At 39.2% G+C, this 20,561-nt stretch overlaps 1 protein-coding gene across 6 annotated transcripts in view; it reads left to right on the top strand.

The window, feature by feature from the left end:
• The window catches only part of SCMH1 (Scm polycomb group protein homolog 1), a gene marked incomplete at its 5' end in the record, with an annotated part of 141,436 nt that overhangs the window by 54,733 nt on the left and 66,142 nt on the right, over nucleotides 1-20,561 (top strand). For all 6 annotated transcript variants that reach the window (XM_079696794.1, XM_079696790.1, XM_079696789.1 and 3 more), the window contains one exon: nucleotides 2,777-3,020. In XM_079696794.1, coding sequence (XP_079552920.1) covers nucleotides 2,777-3,020 — 244 coding nt within the window. The remainder of the gene's footprint in view (nucleotides 1-2,776; nucleotides 3,021-20,561) is intronic.

The following is a 20,561-nucleotide window of genomic DNA, read 5'->3' as shown; positions in this document are numbered from 1 at the left end:
TGATCATTCAACTTTTTCATATACCTGTACCTAAAAAGGAAAGCAAATTGCTAATGTATGTTTAGATACACTTATATAAAGTCATGATATTTAAAAAAAAAAAAAAAAGGAGAATCTGTCTGCCAGGGACTTCCCTCCTGGTCCAATGGTTGAGAATCCGCCTGCCAATGCAGGGGACACGGGTTTGAGCCCTGGTCCGGGAAGATCCCACATGCCGCAGAGCAACTAAGCGCATGCGCCACAACTACTGAGCCTGTGCTCTAAAGCCAGCGAGCCACAACTACTGAAGCCCACACACCTAGAGCCTGTGATCCACAACAAGAGAAGCCACTGCAGTGAGAAGCCCACGCACTGCAACGAAGAGTAGCCCCCGCTTGCTGCAACTAGAGGAAGCCCACGTGCAGCAGCGAAGACCCAACGCAGCCAAAATAAATAAAGAAAGGAAGGAAGGAGAGGAGGGAGGGGAGGAAGGAGAATCCACCTGCCAGTGCAGGAGACACGTGTTCAAGCCCTGGTCCAGGAAGATCCCACATGCCACAGAGCAACTAAGCTCGTGCGCCACGATTACTGAGCCTGTGCTCTAGAGCCCGCTCACCGCAACTAGAGAATGCCTGCACACAGCCAGAAAGACCCAACGCAGCCAAAAATAAATTATTTTTTTTTTAAATCTGAATCAAGGGAGAGGGAAAAAGGGAAGAAAATTCAGTTGATTTTTAAGGAGAAAAAAGAAGTTAAAGGTACAACTTGAAAAATCAAGTTAAATAGAAATGTAGGCAGTATGATAATTGTAATAAATTTATATACATCAGTTATCACAAGAAATTAGCTTAAACTCATCAGTTTAGTCAGACATAGATTGTTTTAAAATCTAGCTACATGCTGTTTACAAGAGACACTGCTGGGGGCTTCCCTGGTAGCGCAGTGGTTGAGAGTCCGCCTGCCGATGCAGGGGACATGGGTTCGTACCCCGGTCCGGGAAGATCCCACATGCCGCGGAGCGGCTGGGCCCGTGAGCCATGGCCGCTGAGCCTGCACGTCCGGAGCCTGTGCTCCGCAACAGGAGAGGCCACAAGAGTGAGGGGCCTGCGTACCACAAAAAAAAAAAAAAAAAGAGACACTGCTGAAATACGACAGAAAGGTGTTGAAAGTAAAAGAATATAAAATGTATACCATGCAAACCTTTATCAAAATAAAGCTGGTGTTAACTATACTGAAATTAGACAAAGAAGACTTTGGTGCTAAAAAGCATTAAAGAGGTTAGTATCTAATGATAAAAAAATATAGTTCACCAAGAAGATAAAAATTATAAATATACGTGCTCCTCAAAAACATAGCCTCAAAGTAGGTAAAGCAAAATTTGACAGAATTACATGGAAAATTTGGAAAATCCACAATCATTAGGAAATATTTTAATACACATCTCTCAATAATTGATAAATCAAACAGACAAGAAAAAATGGTATATCAATCAGCATAAGCTAATCAGTATTAAATGTTGATCAATTTTTTAAAATCAGTTGCATTCCTATTAGCAGCAAGTGGTTTGAAAATAAAATTTTTAAAGATACTCTTTAAGATAGCAAAAGAATTACAATACAGCCAGAAAAAGAAAATTACAATATGGTTCGTAAAAAGCATGAGACATTTGTAAAGGAATTTTTAAACTTATACTGAAGAAGAAATCTATGTTAAAGAATACTTAACAGATGGAAAATACTATCATGTTCCTGGATGGAAAGGCTCAGTATCATACATACAAAGGTTATTTCTTCCCAAACTATAAGTTCACTGGGATTCCAGTCAAAATACAAGTAGTGTTTTTCTGTGGAACTTGAAAAGCTGATCCTAAAATTCATATGAAAGGTCAAGGAGAAAGAATAGCTAAAACAATACTGAAGAATAACAAGGTAGGGAGACTTTTTCTGCCAGATATCCATTTAATAAGACGTTATTGGTACACAATCGGACAGTAAGACGAAGGGAAACAGAATAGAGTATACAACACTTTTTTGGAAACTTTATCTATGCAACTGCATTGCAGATCAGCACCCAAGAACTAGCTTCACTACTGGAGAGACTGTACAATGTTACAACTGCTTTGGAGAGCAATTTAACAATATTTAATAAAGTGGAAGATGTATATATCTATCCTATAACCCACCAATTCTACTCCTAGGTATACACCCTGAAGAAATCCTGCCACATGTGAACAAAGGAACAAGTGCAAGAATGGCCATTAAAGCTCTTTTGAAATAGTAAACAATTCATAACAACCTTAAATGTCTATCAAAAGAGAATGAATAAATTATGATATATACATGTAATGGAGTACTATTAGCAGTTAAAATAAATTAGAGCTAAATTTATCAATATGGATACGTTTCAAAAACATAATGTTGAACAAAAAAAGCAAGTTGTAGAATGATATGTTCAGAATAATACTATTTATATAAAATTTAAAAGTATGCAAATGGTTTGTACATATATAGTAAAGTATAAAAACATGCATGGGGAAGGGCACAAAAGGGGATTCAGCCTTATCTGTTACCCTTTATTTCTTGAAAAAAAAAAGATCTGAAGCAAAGATGTCAAAATAATAGGATTAACAAAGTAATACTTTGGTATACTTTGAAATTCATTTAAAAGAAAGACTAAAGCTCCATTATAAATCCTATATAGCAGTCACTTTTTAATCATCCAAATGAGATAGCATTCTTTTGGCATACATAGCCTCTCTCTTTGCATCTAGGTCTGTGTATTTCTGTCTCTCATTTAGGAACCACCATCGCCTTCTCACAACTTCTTCAAAATGGGAATGAAGCTGGAAGCTGTGGACAGGAAGAATCCTCATTTCATTTGCCCAGCCACTATTGGGGAGGTGCGAGGCTCAGAGGTGCTTGTCACTTTTGATGGGTGGCGAGGGGCCTTTGACTACTGGTGCCGCTTCGACTCCCGGGACATCTTCCCTGTGGGCTGGTGTTCCTTGACTGGAGACAACCTGCAGCCGCCTGGCACTAAAGGTAAACGCTCTTAAAGTTGGAACCCAAGTTGGTAAGGGAGCCTACCTAGATCTCTCATGGTCAGCATACCTTCACCAATAAACCTCACTTGTAGGCAAAGGAGGATTGCAAGGGCCAGCAACTTAGGTAAAAACTAATGTCTACTGAAGAGTAATCAGAAACAGTAAGAATTTAAATGTCACGTGAAGCTAGACATGGAGTTTGGCATAAAGTAAAAATTCCTTGCTCTAAATATCTTGGCTTATTTTCAGGCAACTAGCTTCTCATCTCTCTTACTCATTACTAGCCTGTTTCAGAGTTTGAATAGTATCTTTCTTGAGGTGCACATTCTGCCTTGGTAGATGAGCTGGACTAACATTGTATAATGGAAAAAGCATGTGCTTTGAAGTAAGATAGACTTAGATTTGAGGTCCAGCTCTGCCTTTTGCCAGCTGTGTGGCTTTGGTCAGTTAATTCACCTCTCTAAACCTCAAAATTCCTTGTCTGTAAAAGAATACCTACTTCATAAAGTTACTGTGAAGAGTAAATGAGATTACATGGGTAAAATGCTTACATAATATCTGGCAAATACCAAATGCTAAACAAATGTTTTTACTGTATTACTGCTGCTCTTATTATAGTTATTATATATTTATTATAATTATTATATAATATGCTATATTATCATTATAATACTATTATTAAAGTAACCACTACCTATGGGAGAGTATATATAAAGTACTAGAATAGTACCACAGAGTAGGTGAACAGTCAATGATATTTCGAATGATCATGATGTTGGAGATCATCCAGAATAGAGTTTGAGGTAGCTCTTCTTTTTTTTTTTTTTTTTTTGGCTGCATTGGGTCTTCATTGCTGAGCACGGGCTTTCTCTAGTTGTGGCGAGTGGGGGCTACTCTTCGTTGTGGTACATTGGCTTCTCATTGCAGTGGCTTCTCTTGTTGCGGACCACGGGCTCCGGGCACGTGGACTTCAGTGGTTGTGGCTCGCGGGCTCAGTAGTTGTGGCTAACGGGCTTTAGAGCACAGGCTCAGTAGTTGTGGCTCACGGGCTTTAGAGCGCAGGCTCAGTAGTTGTGGCTCACAGGCTCTAGAGCGCAGGCTCAGTAGTTGTGGTGCACGGGCTTGGTTGCTCCACAGCATGTGGGATCTTCCCAGACCAGGGCTCAAATCTGTGTCCCCTGCATTGGCAGGTGGATTCTTAACCACTGCGCCACCAGGGAAGCCCAAGGTAGCTCTTAATAAAGAAAATAAATAATAAGAATTTCATCCCCTCAAGTACTCGTGAGTCTGAGGGAATGGAAAGTCACCCTTCCTTTCGTCTTCGGGTTTCTTTTCTAAACCTCTATCAAATTCACTCATTCAATTAGCCAGATATTTATGTAGCACCCAACTGTGAGCCAAGCTGAGGATACAGCAGTTACAAGATGAAAAACATTCATCAAGTGCTCTCATGACACTTCCATTCTAGAGGGGTGAGATAGTCAATAAACATTTAAATCAAGAAGTAAACAAGACGATTTCAGGTAGACAGTTTCTCCTAAGGAAATAAAGTATGATAAGAGTGTGACAGTAAAGGTGTGATTATGAAGAGAGTTACTTGTTTAACAGCTTTATTGAATATAATTGAAGTAAAATAAATGGCACATAAAGTATACAGTTTAAAAAGTCTTGACATATGTATATATCCATGAAACCGTTACCATAATCAAGGTAATGAACATATCCATAATCCCCAAAAGTTCCCTTGTTCCTCTTTGTGGAGGGGGAGCTTTTTTAGATACAATTTTTTTAGGAAAAATTGTCTGAAAAGAGATATTTGAATTCAATGACAAGAAGAAGCCATCCAAGGAAAGAGAATTCCAAGCAGGCAGATGTGACAAACCTACAAGGGTGCTGAGACACGAATGAGTTTATTATGTTTCAAGGGCAGAAAGAACACTGCTCTAACTACAGTGCACTGTGTGAGGGGCAAAGTGGCAAAATCCTGTAGGACCTTTTAAGCCAGAGTGAGAATTTGGATTTTATTCTAAACATAGTGGGGAACCATTAGAGGGTACTATGTAAGGGAGTAACAAAATCTGATTTACTTTTTTAATAAATCAGTTGTACTTGTATCCAAGAATACAAAAGAAACTTACGACTCAACAATAAAAAAGATAAATAATGCAGTTGAAAAGATGGGCAGAGGACTTGAATATTTCTCCAAAGAAAATATACAAAAGGCCAATAAGGACTTGAAAAGATGCTCAACATCTTTAGTCATTAGGGAAATGCAAATCAAAGCCACAATGAGATACCACTTAACACCCATGGGTATGGATATAATCAAAAGACAGACAATAACAAGTGTTGGCGAGAATGTGGAGTAATTGGAACTCTCATACATTGCCGGTGAGATTGTAAAATGCTGCAGCCACTTTGAAAGCAGTTTGGAAGTTACTCAAAATGTTAAACATAGAGTTACCTGTGACCCAGCAAGTCCACTTGTGGGTATATAACCAAGAGAATAGAAATCATATGCCCACACAAACATGTACCATGAACTTCATGGCAGCATTATTCTTAACAGCCAAAAAGTTGAAGTAGCCCAAGAGTTCATCTGATAAAAAGATAAATAAAATGTGTTATATCCATATGAAATATTTGGCAATAAAAAAGAGTGAAGTACTGATACATGCTACAACATAGATGTACCTTAAAAACATTGTGCTAAGTGAAAAAGCCAGTCACAAAAGACCACACATTTGAAGTTATATGAAATGTCCAGAATAGGCAAAAACATAGAGACAAAATACACTAGTGGTTTCTAGGGACTTGCAGGGGGAGAGGAAATGGTAAGTGACTGCTAATGGGTATGGGGTTTCTTTGGGGGATGATGAATATGTTCTAAAGTCAGATGGGGATGATGTTTGCACAACTCTGTGAATCTACTAAAAACACTGAATTGTGCACTTTAAAAGGGTGAATTTTATGGTATGTGAATTACATATCAATAAAGCTGTTACGTAAAACATCACTTGCGCTGCTTTATGGAGAATGGGTTGTGCCATGGTAACTGTGGAGGAGGAAAAGATAGGGTTGCTTGGATTAGGTTGGTGGCACTGAGTGGAGAGAACTTGAGATGGGGGCAGTGTGGGGGAGAGAAGACAGACTTCCTGCCTCAGGAAAGTGCTACTCCTCTATATGCTTCCAGAAACAAGTGCTCTAGGGTCAGTGTGAGAAATCCATTGCCCTCCCTCTGCAGACTCTGTGAGATAATCTCTTTGTGGAAGTAGCAGGAAGAGAAGTGCCTTAAAAGTGATAATGGAGTCATTTTTGCTTTCTTGAGACTAAAACAGGGTAAGCCTTGGTGCTCCAGGGTATATTCAGTTAGTAGGTTGATTTTCTTAATTTCTTGCTTAAAGAACTCTGCTGTTTTGACTGGTAACTCTCCTAGGGCAATTGGGCAGTTCTCAAAAGCCAGAGGAGCTTGAGAATCTTTGTGTTCACAAATTACTGGACACGTATTTTTTTCTGACTGCACACTATGCTGATAAGAAATATGGCACACCATGTGGCTGACGATTGCAGAGGTGTTTGCTGGCTCTTTCCTTCTCTTCAGTGTATTTCTGGAGATCTTAGATTTTTAACAGAAGGACCAGGCTTAGAAGGTAGGAGGTTCTTCCAGTTGGCATTTCCAGACCAGGTCCTTCGGTCATCATTCCAGCAGCTGGATTGTTTCCTGCAACAACTCCCTCCTCCCACACCTCATACCCTCAGTAGAGCTTATAATGTAGCTTTCAGTAATAGAACTTGGGCTATCTCAGTGTCCTGGCTAAGAAGCAAGTGATACAACGTGGAAAAAATGTGATTACTCAATTCATTTCACAAAACAAGATATTCTCTATGTGTAAGTCTGTTCTCTTTCTAATCATACTATCTCTTTCCTATCTACCTGAAGGTCATTAGTGTGCAAATGTTAAAAAATTCAAGTATTGTACGATTGTTTCTTGCCCACAGTAAGTAGGAAAAATTCCAATATTCATTTGATGTTCTTTTACACACACTATTTCTTTTTATCTTCTGCTAAATCTGAACTAGGTATTATTGTCAGATACATTTTATTTATGAGAAAAGCAAAGTTCAAAAGATTAAGTGACTTGGTTCTATTGATAGCTGAGTCTAGAGGGAGAGGCCATGGAGATCTTTTAGTAGGGCCATCTGTCAGGGCCATCACTTTGAGCCATATTACCTTCACACATCTTCCTGTATACTCTCCCCATTCTCCTTTGGGCTCTCTTCAAAGCTTCATTTGAGACCCTGGGTTTTGGTGTCCAGATCCTGATATGAAATAGGAAAGAAGCCGTGTAGCATAACATCAGAGAATTGAACTGAAGCCTAGCCCCAGGTAGGGTACAAGCTTGTTTTATGTCTTTGAGCAAGTCATTCCTAAAGTGAGACTTGTTTTATGTCTTTGAGCGCCTCATTCCTTGTCTTTGAGCAAGTCATCTAGTTTGAACTAGATGATCCTTGAGGGTCCTTCCACCCCTGTGTAGTGTACAGGTTCTTGACCTTGAGGATAGGTAACAGGTGACTCCTATGACTGTCTTCTACTTGATTCCAGATCCATTGGCCCACCTCCCACCTAACTCTGCACTCCACCCACACAGGGCTCTGCCTCTCTAAGGGGACTCTGCATGCTAGCTGTTTCTCCTTTGTTAAGCCAGTAGGAATCCTTTTTAAGGTCCTAAACTCCTGGGCCAAGCCACTTCTGATGAGCAGCAAACGCCAAGCTTGCAACTAATCCAGGGTACTGGTTATAAAAGGCTGAAGGTTTTTTTTTAGCTGATCACTTTTTTAATGTGTGACTTAAAACTAAAACAGAGGCAAGCTTTACTTTTTAAAATTAAAAAACCAAATAAAGAGTTCAGTCCACTTGGCATGACTATAATGTTAATTAGGTATTTAATAATCTACTAAACTGCCCTCTCCTTTGCTCTGAGTTCAGGTGGGCAAGACAGTTTCAGATTATAGCTTAGCTTCCTATGTAATGAGATCCAAGCTATTTCATTTTTTTTTTAATATTTATTTATGTATTGGTTGTGCTGGGTCTTAGCTGGGGCACGTGGGATCTTCCTTGGGGCATGCAAACTCTTAGTTGCAGCATGCACCTAGGATCTGGTTCCCCAACCAGTGATCGAACCCGGATCCCCTGCATTGGGAGCATGGAGTCTTACCCACTGGACCACCAGGGAAGTCCCTGTATTTTTATTATGTGTTAATATATTATTATTCTGGATTATACATCAGTCTCTTGTGTCTTCATATAGTGTGAATTTGGTCTGGCTGCTCTCTATGCTGTTGCAAATATGATGGTCCAGTAGAGGTGTGGCCCTTGAACACACCTGTTGGAATAAATGGTCAGCCAGGCTTCCTTTACCCTTTCGGTCTACCCTTTCTACCTGCAGCATCATACGAAGAGAAAAATTTCAAAATCTGACTTAGTGCTGTGGCTGAAATGCTGGAGAGTACTCTCTCTGACCTGGAGAGTAAGAATTTGATACTTAAAAACAAAACTCAGAATATCTCTTCCATTTTTTTTTCTGTGAAACATTTTTAAAAGTGTGTCCCATACTTTATGGATGGATGGTCTCTTTCTGTTATAAAACTACATAGGAAACTATACTGTAATCACTTTGGAATTCTGGGTCAGAAAGAGGGTTGGTTAAATTGTAATCCTAAACTATGCAAGGAAAAACTAGGTAGAGGCAAGAATAACACAACTAAGGCTGTCACGAGGTCAACTAATGGGCTGATTTTCTTCAGCCAGCCATCAGTTCATTCAAGTTCTAAATATAAAGTCATGACTAAGTGCTAGTCACTGGATCAATTGATAGGAATTTTGCCTTTAGAGTTTATAGTTTTGTGAGCATATAGACCAATGGAGAATTATGGCTTTGGAATAATAAAGTACAGAAGGGCTCCTAACCTAGATTGGAGGATTAGAAGTTGAAGGTCAGGGAAGGCTTTCAAATGAAGTGACATCTAAGCTGAAACCTGAAGGACGGGGAGGTAGAGAAAAGAGTTGTAGCTAGCAGTGGGAAAGATGAGTGGAAGCCCAAGATTTTTTTAAAAGTGTGATTGAGGACCTCAAAAATGTTTAAATGACTAGACTGTAAGGTGTAAGGAGAGGAGTAGAAAGAAATAAAGCTGGAAAGGAAGGCACAGGAAATATACAGCTTCCCTTATAGACCATTTTAAGGATCTGAGTCCTTTCCTTAAGAGCAGTAAGACCCATTGAATGGAATTTAATCAGTAGAGTTACAGGTCAGATTTGTGTTTTAGAAGAACCATTCTGATAGCAATAAAAGGCTGGTTGGCTTCCAGAAGCTGGAGTCAGAGGTGTCAGTTAATAAGCTGTTATAATATTATATTTCAGGTGAGAGAGAGAATTGAGGCAGAGACATTGTGGTGAAAAGATAAGATGGGGGCATGGAGTATTCTTTGAATAAAGAAGCTAAAATGTGAGTTCTTAAAGTTTATTTTAACACCTATCACAACTATTTTATTTATTTAACAAAGTTACCACTGCAACCTGTAAAATACTGGTTTTTCAGTATAAGGATTAATGAGGGAGCTAAAATTCTTCTTTCTACCACGTCTAGAAAGTTAGGATTCACTTCTGCTTGGAGTCCTTGTTAAGTGGAACTAATTTATTAACTTCATCTTTATATCCCCAGCACTTGGCACATAGGTAGTTATTCAATAATATTTGTTGAGTAAAATAGATCATGCTATATTTTCTGATTCCATTTCTGTTCATCATCATCTAAAGCCATTATTCACTCAGGTACAAAAGTGAGAGTGCTACTACAATTTTAATAGCAGACTGAAGTTTATTTAAACTAATGTTTCTGTTTTTTAAATCTTGGAAACCTTGTGGCCAAAAATAAAAGTGGCAGAGGGCTCTCATCGCCAGAAAGGTATATCTTCGAACCCATATTCACTCACGTCTCTGTCACAAAACACATGTACACCTGGACTACCCCCTGCTCTTCCACCCAACTTCTTTTTCTACTAAGCCACAACAAGCAGGAGAATGTCCTCTCTGCAGGAAGCTTCTGGTGGCCAGTATACCCCTCTCCTCTCCTGAGAAGCTGTGTTCACTAACCATGTCAGAAAAGGCTGGGGGGTGTTGGTTAATAAGTGAAACAAATTTTTTGGTGCCCTTAATGAGGACAGCCACTTGGCTATTTGGCAATTTTTCCTTTTACCCTCTCAGACACACTAGTTCCAGGCCTTGCCTTTATTTAATATACCATTCCCTCCACACACACACACACACACACACACACACACACTCTCTCTCTCTCTCTCTCTCTCTCTCTCTCTCTCTCTCTCTCTCTCTCTCTGTCTCTCTGTCTCTCTGTCATTATTCTAGCTTTGGCCTTGTATTCTAATCACATTTAGAAACTCTGGCCTTTATTCATCCATCTACCCAACAATTGTAGAGCAGCCCCATATTAGCAGTGCTAGGCTCCGTGGAGATTTTAGAGAAGTACCTACTTCCCAGGTTGATTGAGTGACTGAAATGAGAAAGTGAGTATGCAAATGTGTAGAGCCATATAGCACAGAGTAGATGCTCCCTTTCTGTTAGTTATATCTGAATTTAGATGTCTAGACATCCCAAGAAAAAGGAACTGCACAGAGAGACACTTAAGTGCTCTATTTTGGTCAGGAAAAATATTTATGAGATGAGGTTTGTATGGTGAGCTAGTACTCCCATGACTGATCTTCTCTTGATTGTATGCTGATGGTACATAGATGGAAATGGGAATATGAAGAAATGAAATGAGTGTCACTACATTATGAAGCAAGCGATCTGGCTTCTCTCACTGATTCTAATTATATCTGCTTAAGGGACAGTAAAACCCCATGTCTCTCTTCCAGCTTCCTTAAGCTGCCCCTTGGCTCTGCCCAGTTCTCTCTCCTGCCTTCACCAACCACAGATGCCTGAGAGTGGTAGCAATTTTCTGGCACATATAATGAAACAACTGGCATCTCTCAAACTCCTGGAAATAGTGAGATGTGACGTAGGCAGTTCATAAATTTGACCACACCTGCTGTTTTCTTGGGAATACTTAGACCCATGCAGTTTTCTTTGGCAAGCTTTTATTAACACCTACTGTGTGCCAGCATCAATATATATCAACTTGCAAAATTCCCTATTTTAAATAAGTGTAGGTGGTTCTTAATAAAGTCATATTGGAAACCAGTAATGTAAACTCCTTGTGTTACATTTTTCCCCTTAATTCGCTAGATGTTTTTTTGAGGAGATACTACAGTTATAAATAAGAATTTATGAATCTCAATTATGACCTACTAGGAGACAAACAAAACGTAAACATTCATGTATATCAGGAAGATGAGGGAAACTGGGCAAACTCTTAGAGCAGAGAAGAACAGAAGATTATGAGGGTGATATGGCAATAAGGCAGGAGTTTAACTGTAAGCTTTTTAGATAGATAGTCTTATGCTAAGGAAGGCTGGAGTGTATTCATTTGACTGTATGGCTGACTGGCAGGTGCTTCATCACAATGTGCTTTTATGCCACCTATCCAAGTGGCCTAGACTTGACCAGACACATTAGCAGACCATCTTCTGAGAATGTGTAGCCCTCCACTTGCTGAAATTGTTCCTGAATCCTCTTACCTGTTGCCCCAGACACTCCTTTGAGTTTCAGTAATATGAGGTTTTTGAAGGTGGCTCAGGTCCTATCATGCATGATTTTCTTATCCTTCTGTTTTTCCCACTCTCTACAGATTTATCAGCCTGAGAAGTCCCCAGGAAGACATGAAATGTCTTTATAGTTGCAGAGGTCCTCTATCCATGCTGTGGGAATAAGAGTCAGGAGGGAAAGAAGGAGCTAGATATGGGGAACTGAATGTGTTAACTCAGCTAGATAGGAGCAGGAGGCAACCCAAGCTTTATTACGTGAACTGGAATTTAGAGCAGTGGAGTTTCAGCCTGGGCATCAGCCCAGCTGGCAATACATAGCTGAACCCAGCCAAGTTGAGCAAAGCTAATAAGGAACACATCCTCTAAATTACTATGCCAAGACCAAGGATACACTGCTGTGAATGAAAACAAGATCCCAGTCCAGGAAACTGATAAACCAAATGGATTTCCCCCTGTTCTTTTTTTCTTTTCCATTGTTCATGTTCTATGTCATGTAGACACACACACACACAAGCTGGACTTATAGTTTATGAATCAGTTTCCAACTCCATATGCTGTGTTGTTGCTGCAGAGAGGGAAGATCTAATAATGAATTCTTTGGGGGCAGTTAGGACTCCTAACTAAGGATTATTGGAGACATAGAAGTCCTCAGTTCCCTGATGCCCTTCATTATTATAACCAGGCATGTTTAGTTCTTTATCTTTTCCTTTATTTGGGGATACGCTCTTGTTTATTGGTTTCAGAGTAACATAGTGGAAAGAGCATGGACTTTGTAGACTGAAAAATCTAGATTCAAATCCTAGCTTTAGCTGTGTGTTCTTTTGCAAGTCTTTTAACCTCTATGAGTTCAGTTTCTCCATCCTTAAAATAACCAAATATAATGGTTGTCTCAGGAAGAGATGAGGCACTTATGTGATTGTTTGAGTTGCAAACTGAATTAGCCACGTTTTTCACGGAACATCATCTTTACTTCAAAGAACAACTGACTCGAATATTTGGCAGACACTCTCTCCAAAATTAAGTGAGACAGTCACTTCAAGAAAGACAACCTGGGACTTCCCTGGTGGTTCAATGGTTGAGAATCCGTCTTGCAATTCAGGGACGCCGGTTCGATCCCTGGTCGGGGAACTAATCCCACATGCCATGGGGCAACTAAGCCCACACGCCACAACTACTGAGCTCACACACCTGAGCTAGAGAGCCCACGCGCTCTGGAGCCCGTGAGCCACAACTAGGGAGAGACCCGAGCACTGCAACAAAGAGCCTGCATGCCACAACTAAGACCTGACACAGCCCAAAAATAAATAAATAAATATATATATATATATATATATATATATATATATATATATATATATATAAAAGACAACATATAAGATTTGCTGTAAATGATAAATTTAAACTTACAAGTGAATATTAGAATTTTGGAAAACTTGTATCCACCAACATGAGCTTAACATCTTCCCAATATGTAAAGAATTCAGAGTCATTCTTTACCATGTCCTCTCCCATCTAGAAGTGACTTTGGTTAAGATTCAGCTAGTTGCCTTAGTGTTAAATATGAGATGTCAAGAAGGTAAAAAGTCATAGGATCCTAGAATCTCAGGGTAAGAGGAAACCTCAGAAGTCCTCAAATTCAACCCCCCACCTAATTCCTTGAGAGCATCCCCTGTAAATACTCATCTATCCCTTACTTGAATTCTTCCAGAGACAGGGAGACTATGTACCCTCCCAAAGGAGCATATTCCTTCCATTTGCAATAGCTCTAATGGCTAAAAGTGTTCTTTTTTTTATTTTGAGGTGAAATCTGCTTTCCCCCAGTATCTATCTGTTGGCTCTAATTTTGTTTCTTGTTTCACTTGAAACCTTTTCAGAGGACTCTTGATACTCTTGTTCCTCCAGGTCTTTTTTCTTCAGGTATTTCTGAGATTGTATAGTTTCTAAGGTCCTCATCATCTTGGACTCTCTTCTTGATCCACTTTGGTTAACAGTGTTGTTCCTAGAGCGAGCTCCACACGTCGGGAATGGTCCAGCTAGTGCAGAATAGAGTGGCACTCTCGCTTCCCTTAAAAGGGAACTATACTGTGACCTAACTTGTTAAAGATAAGCGATTGCATTTTTTTTATTTTTATATTCTCAAATGGTCACAGTAGATGTTTAATGTTACCCCTTATCTAGTCTCAGCACAAATTGAACCACACTTCAGGACATAATGGCCATGTTAGGTAAGGGGATTTTCTAGTAAATCTTTTTTTTTTTTTTTGTACTGAGGGGTAAGGTGGTAATTCAAGATTTAGAAAGTGCTTTTACAATTATCTTTTATGACAATACCCAAGTTGTGATAAACCAAGTATTTTCCTCAGTAAAAGTTTTCATCAGATAGGAGGATTCCTCTTTTTTCTCCATGATAATTTTTCTTCTTTCAAATCAGTAAGGGACTTCCCTGGCGGTCCAGAGGCTGGGACTCCACGCTTCCACTGCAGGGGCCATGGGTTCAGTCCCTGGTCGGGGAACTAAGATCCTGCATGCCATGCAGCGCAGCCAAAAAATAAAATTAAATTAAATTAAGTTTTTAAAAAATCAGTAAGAATCATGTAGTATCTGCTCTGTAGAAACATGGAAGCCTGCCTTAAAGCTGAATTCACTCATGTACACGTGGTCAATATTCACAGTACACTGTAGAGCCAGAATTATTTGGAACTTTCCATGGAAAAGAATGTAGGTCACACCTCCTGTGTAGCACAGGGAACTCTACTCAATATTCTTTAATAACCTAAATGGGGAAAGAATCTGAAAAAGAATGGATATGTGTCTATGTATGGCTGAATTGCTTTGCTGTACACCTGAAACTAACACAGCATTGTAAATCAACTATACTCCAATATAAAATTTAAAATTTTTTAAAGATTGGATTTAAATCATAACCTCAATTATAAATTTTCTACAAAAAAAGGAATATTGGTCACAAAAATATGTAACCATTTTTGTATTTGCTATTTAGTACTATGTTAAACTAATTACTTTTTATAATGTTTTTTAGAAGGATGTTTAATGAGCACCATCTAAGTAAGAAAGGAAGTTAGGGACTTCCCTGGTGGTCCAGTGGTTAAGAATCCGTTTTCCAGTGCAGGGGATGTGGGTTCGATCCCTGGTCAGGGAACTAATATTCCACATGCTGAGGGGCAACTAAGTCCACACGCTGCAACTACAGAGTGCACGCGCTCTGGAGCCCGCACACCACAGCTAGAGAGAAGCCCACACGCTGCAACAAAGAGGCCGTGCACTGCAAGGAAAGATCCGGCATGCGGCAACTAAGACCAAACACAAACAAAAATAAATAAATAAATATTTTTGAAAAAAAGAGAAAGGAAACCCATACAAGGTCTCAAATACAGCAGACACTTTGATACATTACCTTAGTAAATCTCGCAAACCCACTGTGGGGTTTATAGTATTTAACTTTGTTTTACATATGAAGACTGAGGCTCAGGAAGTTTCCCAGGAGGAATAAGAACTAAAATTTGTTGAGTCCCTAGGCCATATCAGATGCAGTGCTTGTCACATCCATAAAATTTGTTGAGTCCCTAGGTCATATGAGACACAGTGCTTATCACATCCATATCCTCAAACCTTATCTCAGTTTAACCTCACAATAACTCATAGCTCAGAGAGGCTGAGTGATTTGCAAGGATTTGAACCTAATGGTTTCTGACTTCGAAGTCCTTTTCTTTCTATTACACCACACTTCACTTCTCTATGCCTCAAAGGAGGTTTAGAGATAACCAGTAGGTAAATAAGTCTGAGATAATTGTGAATAAGATTGAGTGAGTTAATGAATGTTAAGGTACTTTGAGAATTGCAAAGTGTGATTCTCAGGTGAAGGATTTCCATCAGTGATTTTGGAAAAGCATAGTGAAATCTACCAGAAACTCCAGGGTGCTTTACCCCAGCAACTGGGGATTTGGATGAGTTTGAAATGTGTGTTGGGAATAGAATGAGAAAGATCAAGAGTGGGAAATAGATCCTTTAAAGTACCAATAGCTAGTTACTGTACATCTGGACAAGAAAAGTCAGTTTTCTAGGCTAGTCACCGCCAGCTGTTCAGTCATAGAAAATGAAATACAATAGTTCTCACAGGAGAAGTCATTCATAATTGAGTGGAACCACCTGTGTATATAGTTGTTCAATCAACTGTGCCAGTTGAGGTCTTCCTAGGAAATTTAACCTTCATGGAAATAAAAGGGATTGGAAAAGTCATCTAAGGGCACTGGTAGGACTCCTCCCCCCCCCACCGCCCCAAGGATAGTTGGCGTACCTGCAAGTTTCTCTGTCCTTTCTTCCTACTGCTGGTATAGCGACTAGTAGTCTGGCTTTCTGCTTTATATGGGCCTGGAAGCCTATTTGGATGGGGGCTTGTGGTGCCTGTCTGGTCACTTGTGCTTTTTAGTGACAATGTATCACCACACCTTTTTTTTTTTTCTTTTTTTCTCATATTTGTTTATGTGTGTTTTTGTTTTCAAAATTATGTTAACATATCTCAAATAAAATAACATTCTTGGGCCTCCCTGGTGGCGCAGTGGTTGAGAGTCCGCCTGCCAATGCAGGGGATACGGGTTCGTGCCCCGGTCCGGGAGGATCCCATATGCCGCGGAGCGGCTGGGCCCGTGAGCCATGGCCGCTGAGCCTGCGCATCTGGAGCCTGCGCATCCGGAGCCTGTGCTCCGCAACGGGAGAGGCCACAACAGTGAGAGGCCTGCGTACCGGAAAAAAAAAAAAAAAAAAAAAAAAAAAAAAAACATTCTTGACTAACTTGGCGGAAGCTAATCCCCAACCCTGTCAAAACAAATAAAAACTGTTAATTTTATTTTCCACATTAACATTGAGGAGTAATTGGATTTTTTAAAAATCTTTCCCAGTAATATCTGTTGGCCTACACCTGGCTTTCCATGAAATATGTGATGCTAAAAATTGAGAATTCAGTAAGTTCATTCAAAAATACTGAGTTTCTAATGTGTGTTGGCCAGTATGCTAGGTACAGCAGGGAGTATAATTAGAGGAGATAAGATATAGATAATAAAATACAAGGTAGAAGCAGTTGCTCATTTGACTTTCTTCTACATCCTGTTTATTTTTTAGAACCATAGAATTCTCATAAAAATTTCAAAACGGAAGGACCTTTTTAGAGATCTGCTAGCTGTGTGACTTTGAACAAGTTATTTAACCTCTCTTAGCCTTAATTTCTTCATCTGTACGTTGGAGGCAATAATAGTTCCTACACACATGGTTGTTGTAAGGAGTTAAATGAGTTTGTATATTAGAACAACAGCTAGCACATTCTAAGCTCTCAAGAAATGTGCGTCATTTTATAGTCTAAAGCTGTTATTTTATCAATAAAGACATTGAGACCCAGGAAGAGTAAGTCACTTCATCAAGTCTTATTTGGGTTAGCTATCAGATATGTTGTTTGTATGATGATAAGTAAGGTGAATTTTTCATTGGTAGTGTTTAAAAGTTTAAGTTTTTGTGTATTATAAAAACAGGTGCTTATAAAATTGTTGTCAAAAATAGAATGAAATATTTAAGAGTTACCCTGAAGTAAAGTTCAAAATAATACCATACCAGTTGAATAGGTGAAAAAGAGGGAAGACTGGGGAAGGCTTCTTGGGATTTGTGTCATTTGCTGAAGGATGCCTAGGATTGTTAGCCTACTAGAGATGCAATAGAAAAGGGCATTCCAGGTGGACTAACATGTACAAGGCACAAGCTAAGAAAAAAAAAAAGATTCTGAAAATTGAAACACAGGGCGTATGGTGGAAAACTAAAATCAGATGACGTAAGTTAATAAGCAGGGCCTGTTCAGAGGGACTTTACCCAGAAAGTTAGAAGGGTTTTAACCAAAGGAGTGACCTGATGTATTTGTGTATTTGTGTTTTAGACAGATCTTTATGACCTGTTAGATAAGGGATAGAGATAATGATGGGTGGAGGTAAATTAGAGGCAAGGAGACGAGTTAGTTGGCCATTTCAGTGATCAAGGCAAGAGATGATGAGGATCTGACTTAAGGTAGTGGCAGGTGGGGCTGGAGTGAAAGAAATGAATTTGAGACATTCAGAGGACAATTCTCTGGAAAAGGCATTTTCTTTTTTGAGCTACAGTCCTTTATGCTTTTAGTGTTAGAGAATCTTAGAACTGCAAGCAGACTAAAGTGCTAAGGAGATGCTAAGGAAACCATGGATCAGTCAAACTAGATCATCAGTCAAACTAGAATAAACTAAAAGGAATAAATGCAGAGTTGGAGATAGACTGTATTATCAGCAGAATATGCCATATCTAAGCATAGGCAGGTATAAAAACCAGGAAACTAAATCTGAAATCACTCAACAAAGTTGCAAATCAAGAAGACCAGTTGTCTAGATGAATTTGTGATGAAAGATACACTTTCTCCCAACCTTAAATGGCACAGTACCCTGAGCCAGATTCTGACAGGCTAACTTGATTTCTAGATCAAGCACCGTTTATTTCAAGGGCTGAAATAACTACTGCACATCCATTATTTTAATTAATATATACTTACCTTTTGTATACTTAGATTGCACGTTGCCAATTTTGGAGCAGAATTGAAGGTTCTCAGAGTGCTTAAAAACTAGCAAGTGGGGCTTCCCTGGTGGCGCAGTGGTTGGGGGTCCGCCTGCCGATGCAGGGGACGCGGGTTCGTGCCCCGGTCTGGGGGGATCCCGCGTGCCGCGGAGCGGCTGGGCCCGTGGGCCGTGGCTGCTGGGCCTGCGCGTCCGGAGCCTGTGCTCCGCAACGGGAGAGGCCGCAGCAGTGAGAAGCCCACGTAATGCAAAAAAAAAAAAAAAACTAGCAAGTGAAGAAATAGGCATTTATTTTTTTAAAATGTTGCTCAAATTTTTCTTTAATAAAGAAAAATCAAAGGAATTATTTAACAAATATGATCAAATGACAAAGATGATTTGTTTAGGAATCTTAAGGGTAGCAGAGATGTATGTTAAGAGAGTACCACCATATATATATATATATATATATATATATATATATATATATATATATTCTATGACTAGAAAATGTTTCAAGAGAAAAATATTAATTCTAATTCAGTAAGAAAAGTTTCATATTTCTTTTATCACAGAGACTGTAAACTAGGTTAAAAGGCTAGAAATTGCTACTCATGTGTGGAACCCCTATCGCAGCTGGTCCCAGATACTGCCCACATTACCCGCTGTGAAATGGAAAGCATCAGAGTAGTTTCATACTAATTATTAGCATGAGAGGGATGAGCAAAATGTGGGGAGGGGGAGGCAGGACACTGACCTGTCCACACTCTTTAGCGACTCAAGTGGGCTCACTTTGGTCTTAGGACAGGATTCCCATTGGCTGTATCTTCTACTAGAACAGTGATTCAGGGTCCACAACAAACAGGATCAGAAACATCGTTCTGCCTTAGGTACCCCTTGGCCCTTTCCTCTTTCCCTTTCTTTTCTAACCCTCCCCAATCTGTTCTGCACTTCTCCCTCCCACAGAGCAGCAGAAAGGGGAAAAGGCTCTAATGTTTGTTGGCCACTATGTGGCCAGCACCATAGTGGTCCCACCATATTGTTATTTCGTATAATCTTGACAGTAACACATTAGGTAAGTACTATTATCTGTTTTACAAATGAAGAAACTACACTGCAAAGAAATGAAGTAATTTCCTCAGACTCACACATCATGTTCAAATGTCCATGGTTCCAGCTCTAGCTTAGCCATTAACTTCCTGAAAGATCATAAGCAAGTATTTTTTCCCTATAATCTTTAGTTTCTCTATCTATCCAAAAAAGGAGATTAAACTAGATGATATGTAAGCTCCCTTCCAGCTCTTAATATATTAAGATTCTGTTTGGGGCAAATTATCCAGTTAGTTCCTGGAAAAGGCATAAGAAGTTAGTGTCTATTTGTTCATAAAATTGCTATTGTTACTGGACCTAGTCAGTTAATCTGAATTTCCCACCTTCCTCGTTTCCTTTGCCATTGTTAGCAATTTGTATATTTTATTCTGATTTTTATTCTTTACAAATAATTCTTTGAAATACAGTTTAATTACACTATATGTTAAATTTTATATTGTTTTTCACTTAACATTATATCATCTGCCCTGTTCCACAGTCTTATGGCCATCATTTTTAGTGATTACATAATTTGATTGAATGGATACACAGTTGTTTGCCTAATTATTCCCTTAGTTTGATAGTCCAAAATTCTCTTACAATAGTGCTATGATAAACATATTTAAGCATTTTTCAATTCTGAGGAACATATCCTTAAGATAGGTTCCCAGAAATACAAGTCAAAGAAATTGAATACTTCCAAGGATCTTGGCTGCACAGAGCCATATCTGCTCATTTTTAAAATATACATTTGTGTGTTCAACCAAGAACCTTCTACTTAAAACCAACCAGAAAACAGCATCAGAATGACTTTTTTTTTCTTCCAGCATGTATTTGGATAGGAAACCCAGAGCCAAGGAGCTAAGAGATCATCATTTTTATATACCAATTACAGTGTTCCTACAATAGAAGTTGTTGCAAACCAGAAAAAAGTAGGTAAAATATTTTGCCAATTTTCTACCATTCCACATGTGTGCTGTCTTTTGGAAATAGGCTTTACTCAAAGTTGACTATGGAACTTGAAGTATTCTCTGGGGAAGGGAATGCACATAGTACGTCCAAGGCCTGTGCCAGAAACTTTGGGGACTATGTGGAATGTAGATTAGCCTGTTCTTGGAGTTTTTAACCCTGCTAGGGAATTTAGACATGAACCACTA

Source organism: Hyperoodon ampullatus (genome assembly GCF_949752795.1).
Source record: "Hyperoodon ampullatus genome assembly, chromosome: 2".
Classification (NCBI taxonomy): domain Eukaryota; kingdom Metazoa; phylum Chordata; class Mammalia; order Artiodactyla; family Ziphiidae; genus Hyperoodon; species Hyperoodon ampullatus.
Note: the sequence above shows the minus strand (reverse complement) of the source record. Positions and strands in the feature narration are given on the sequence as shown.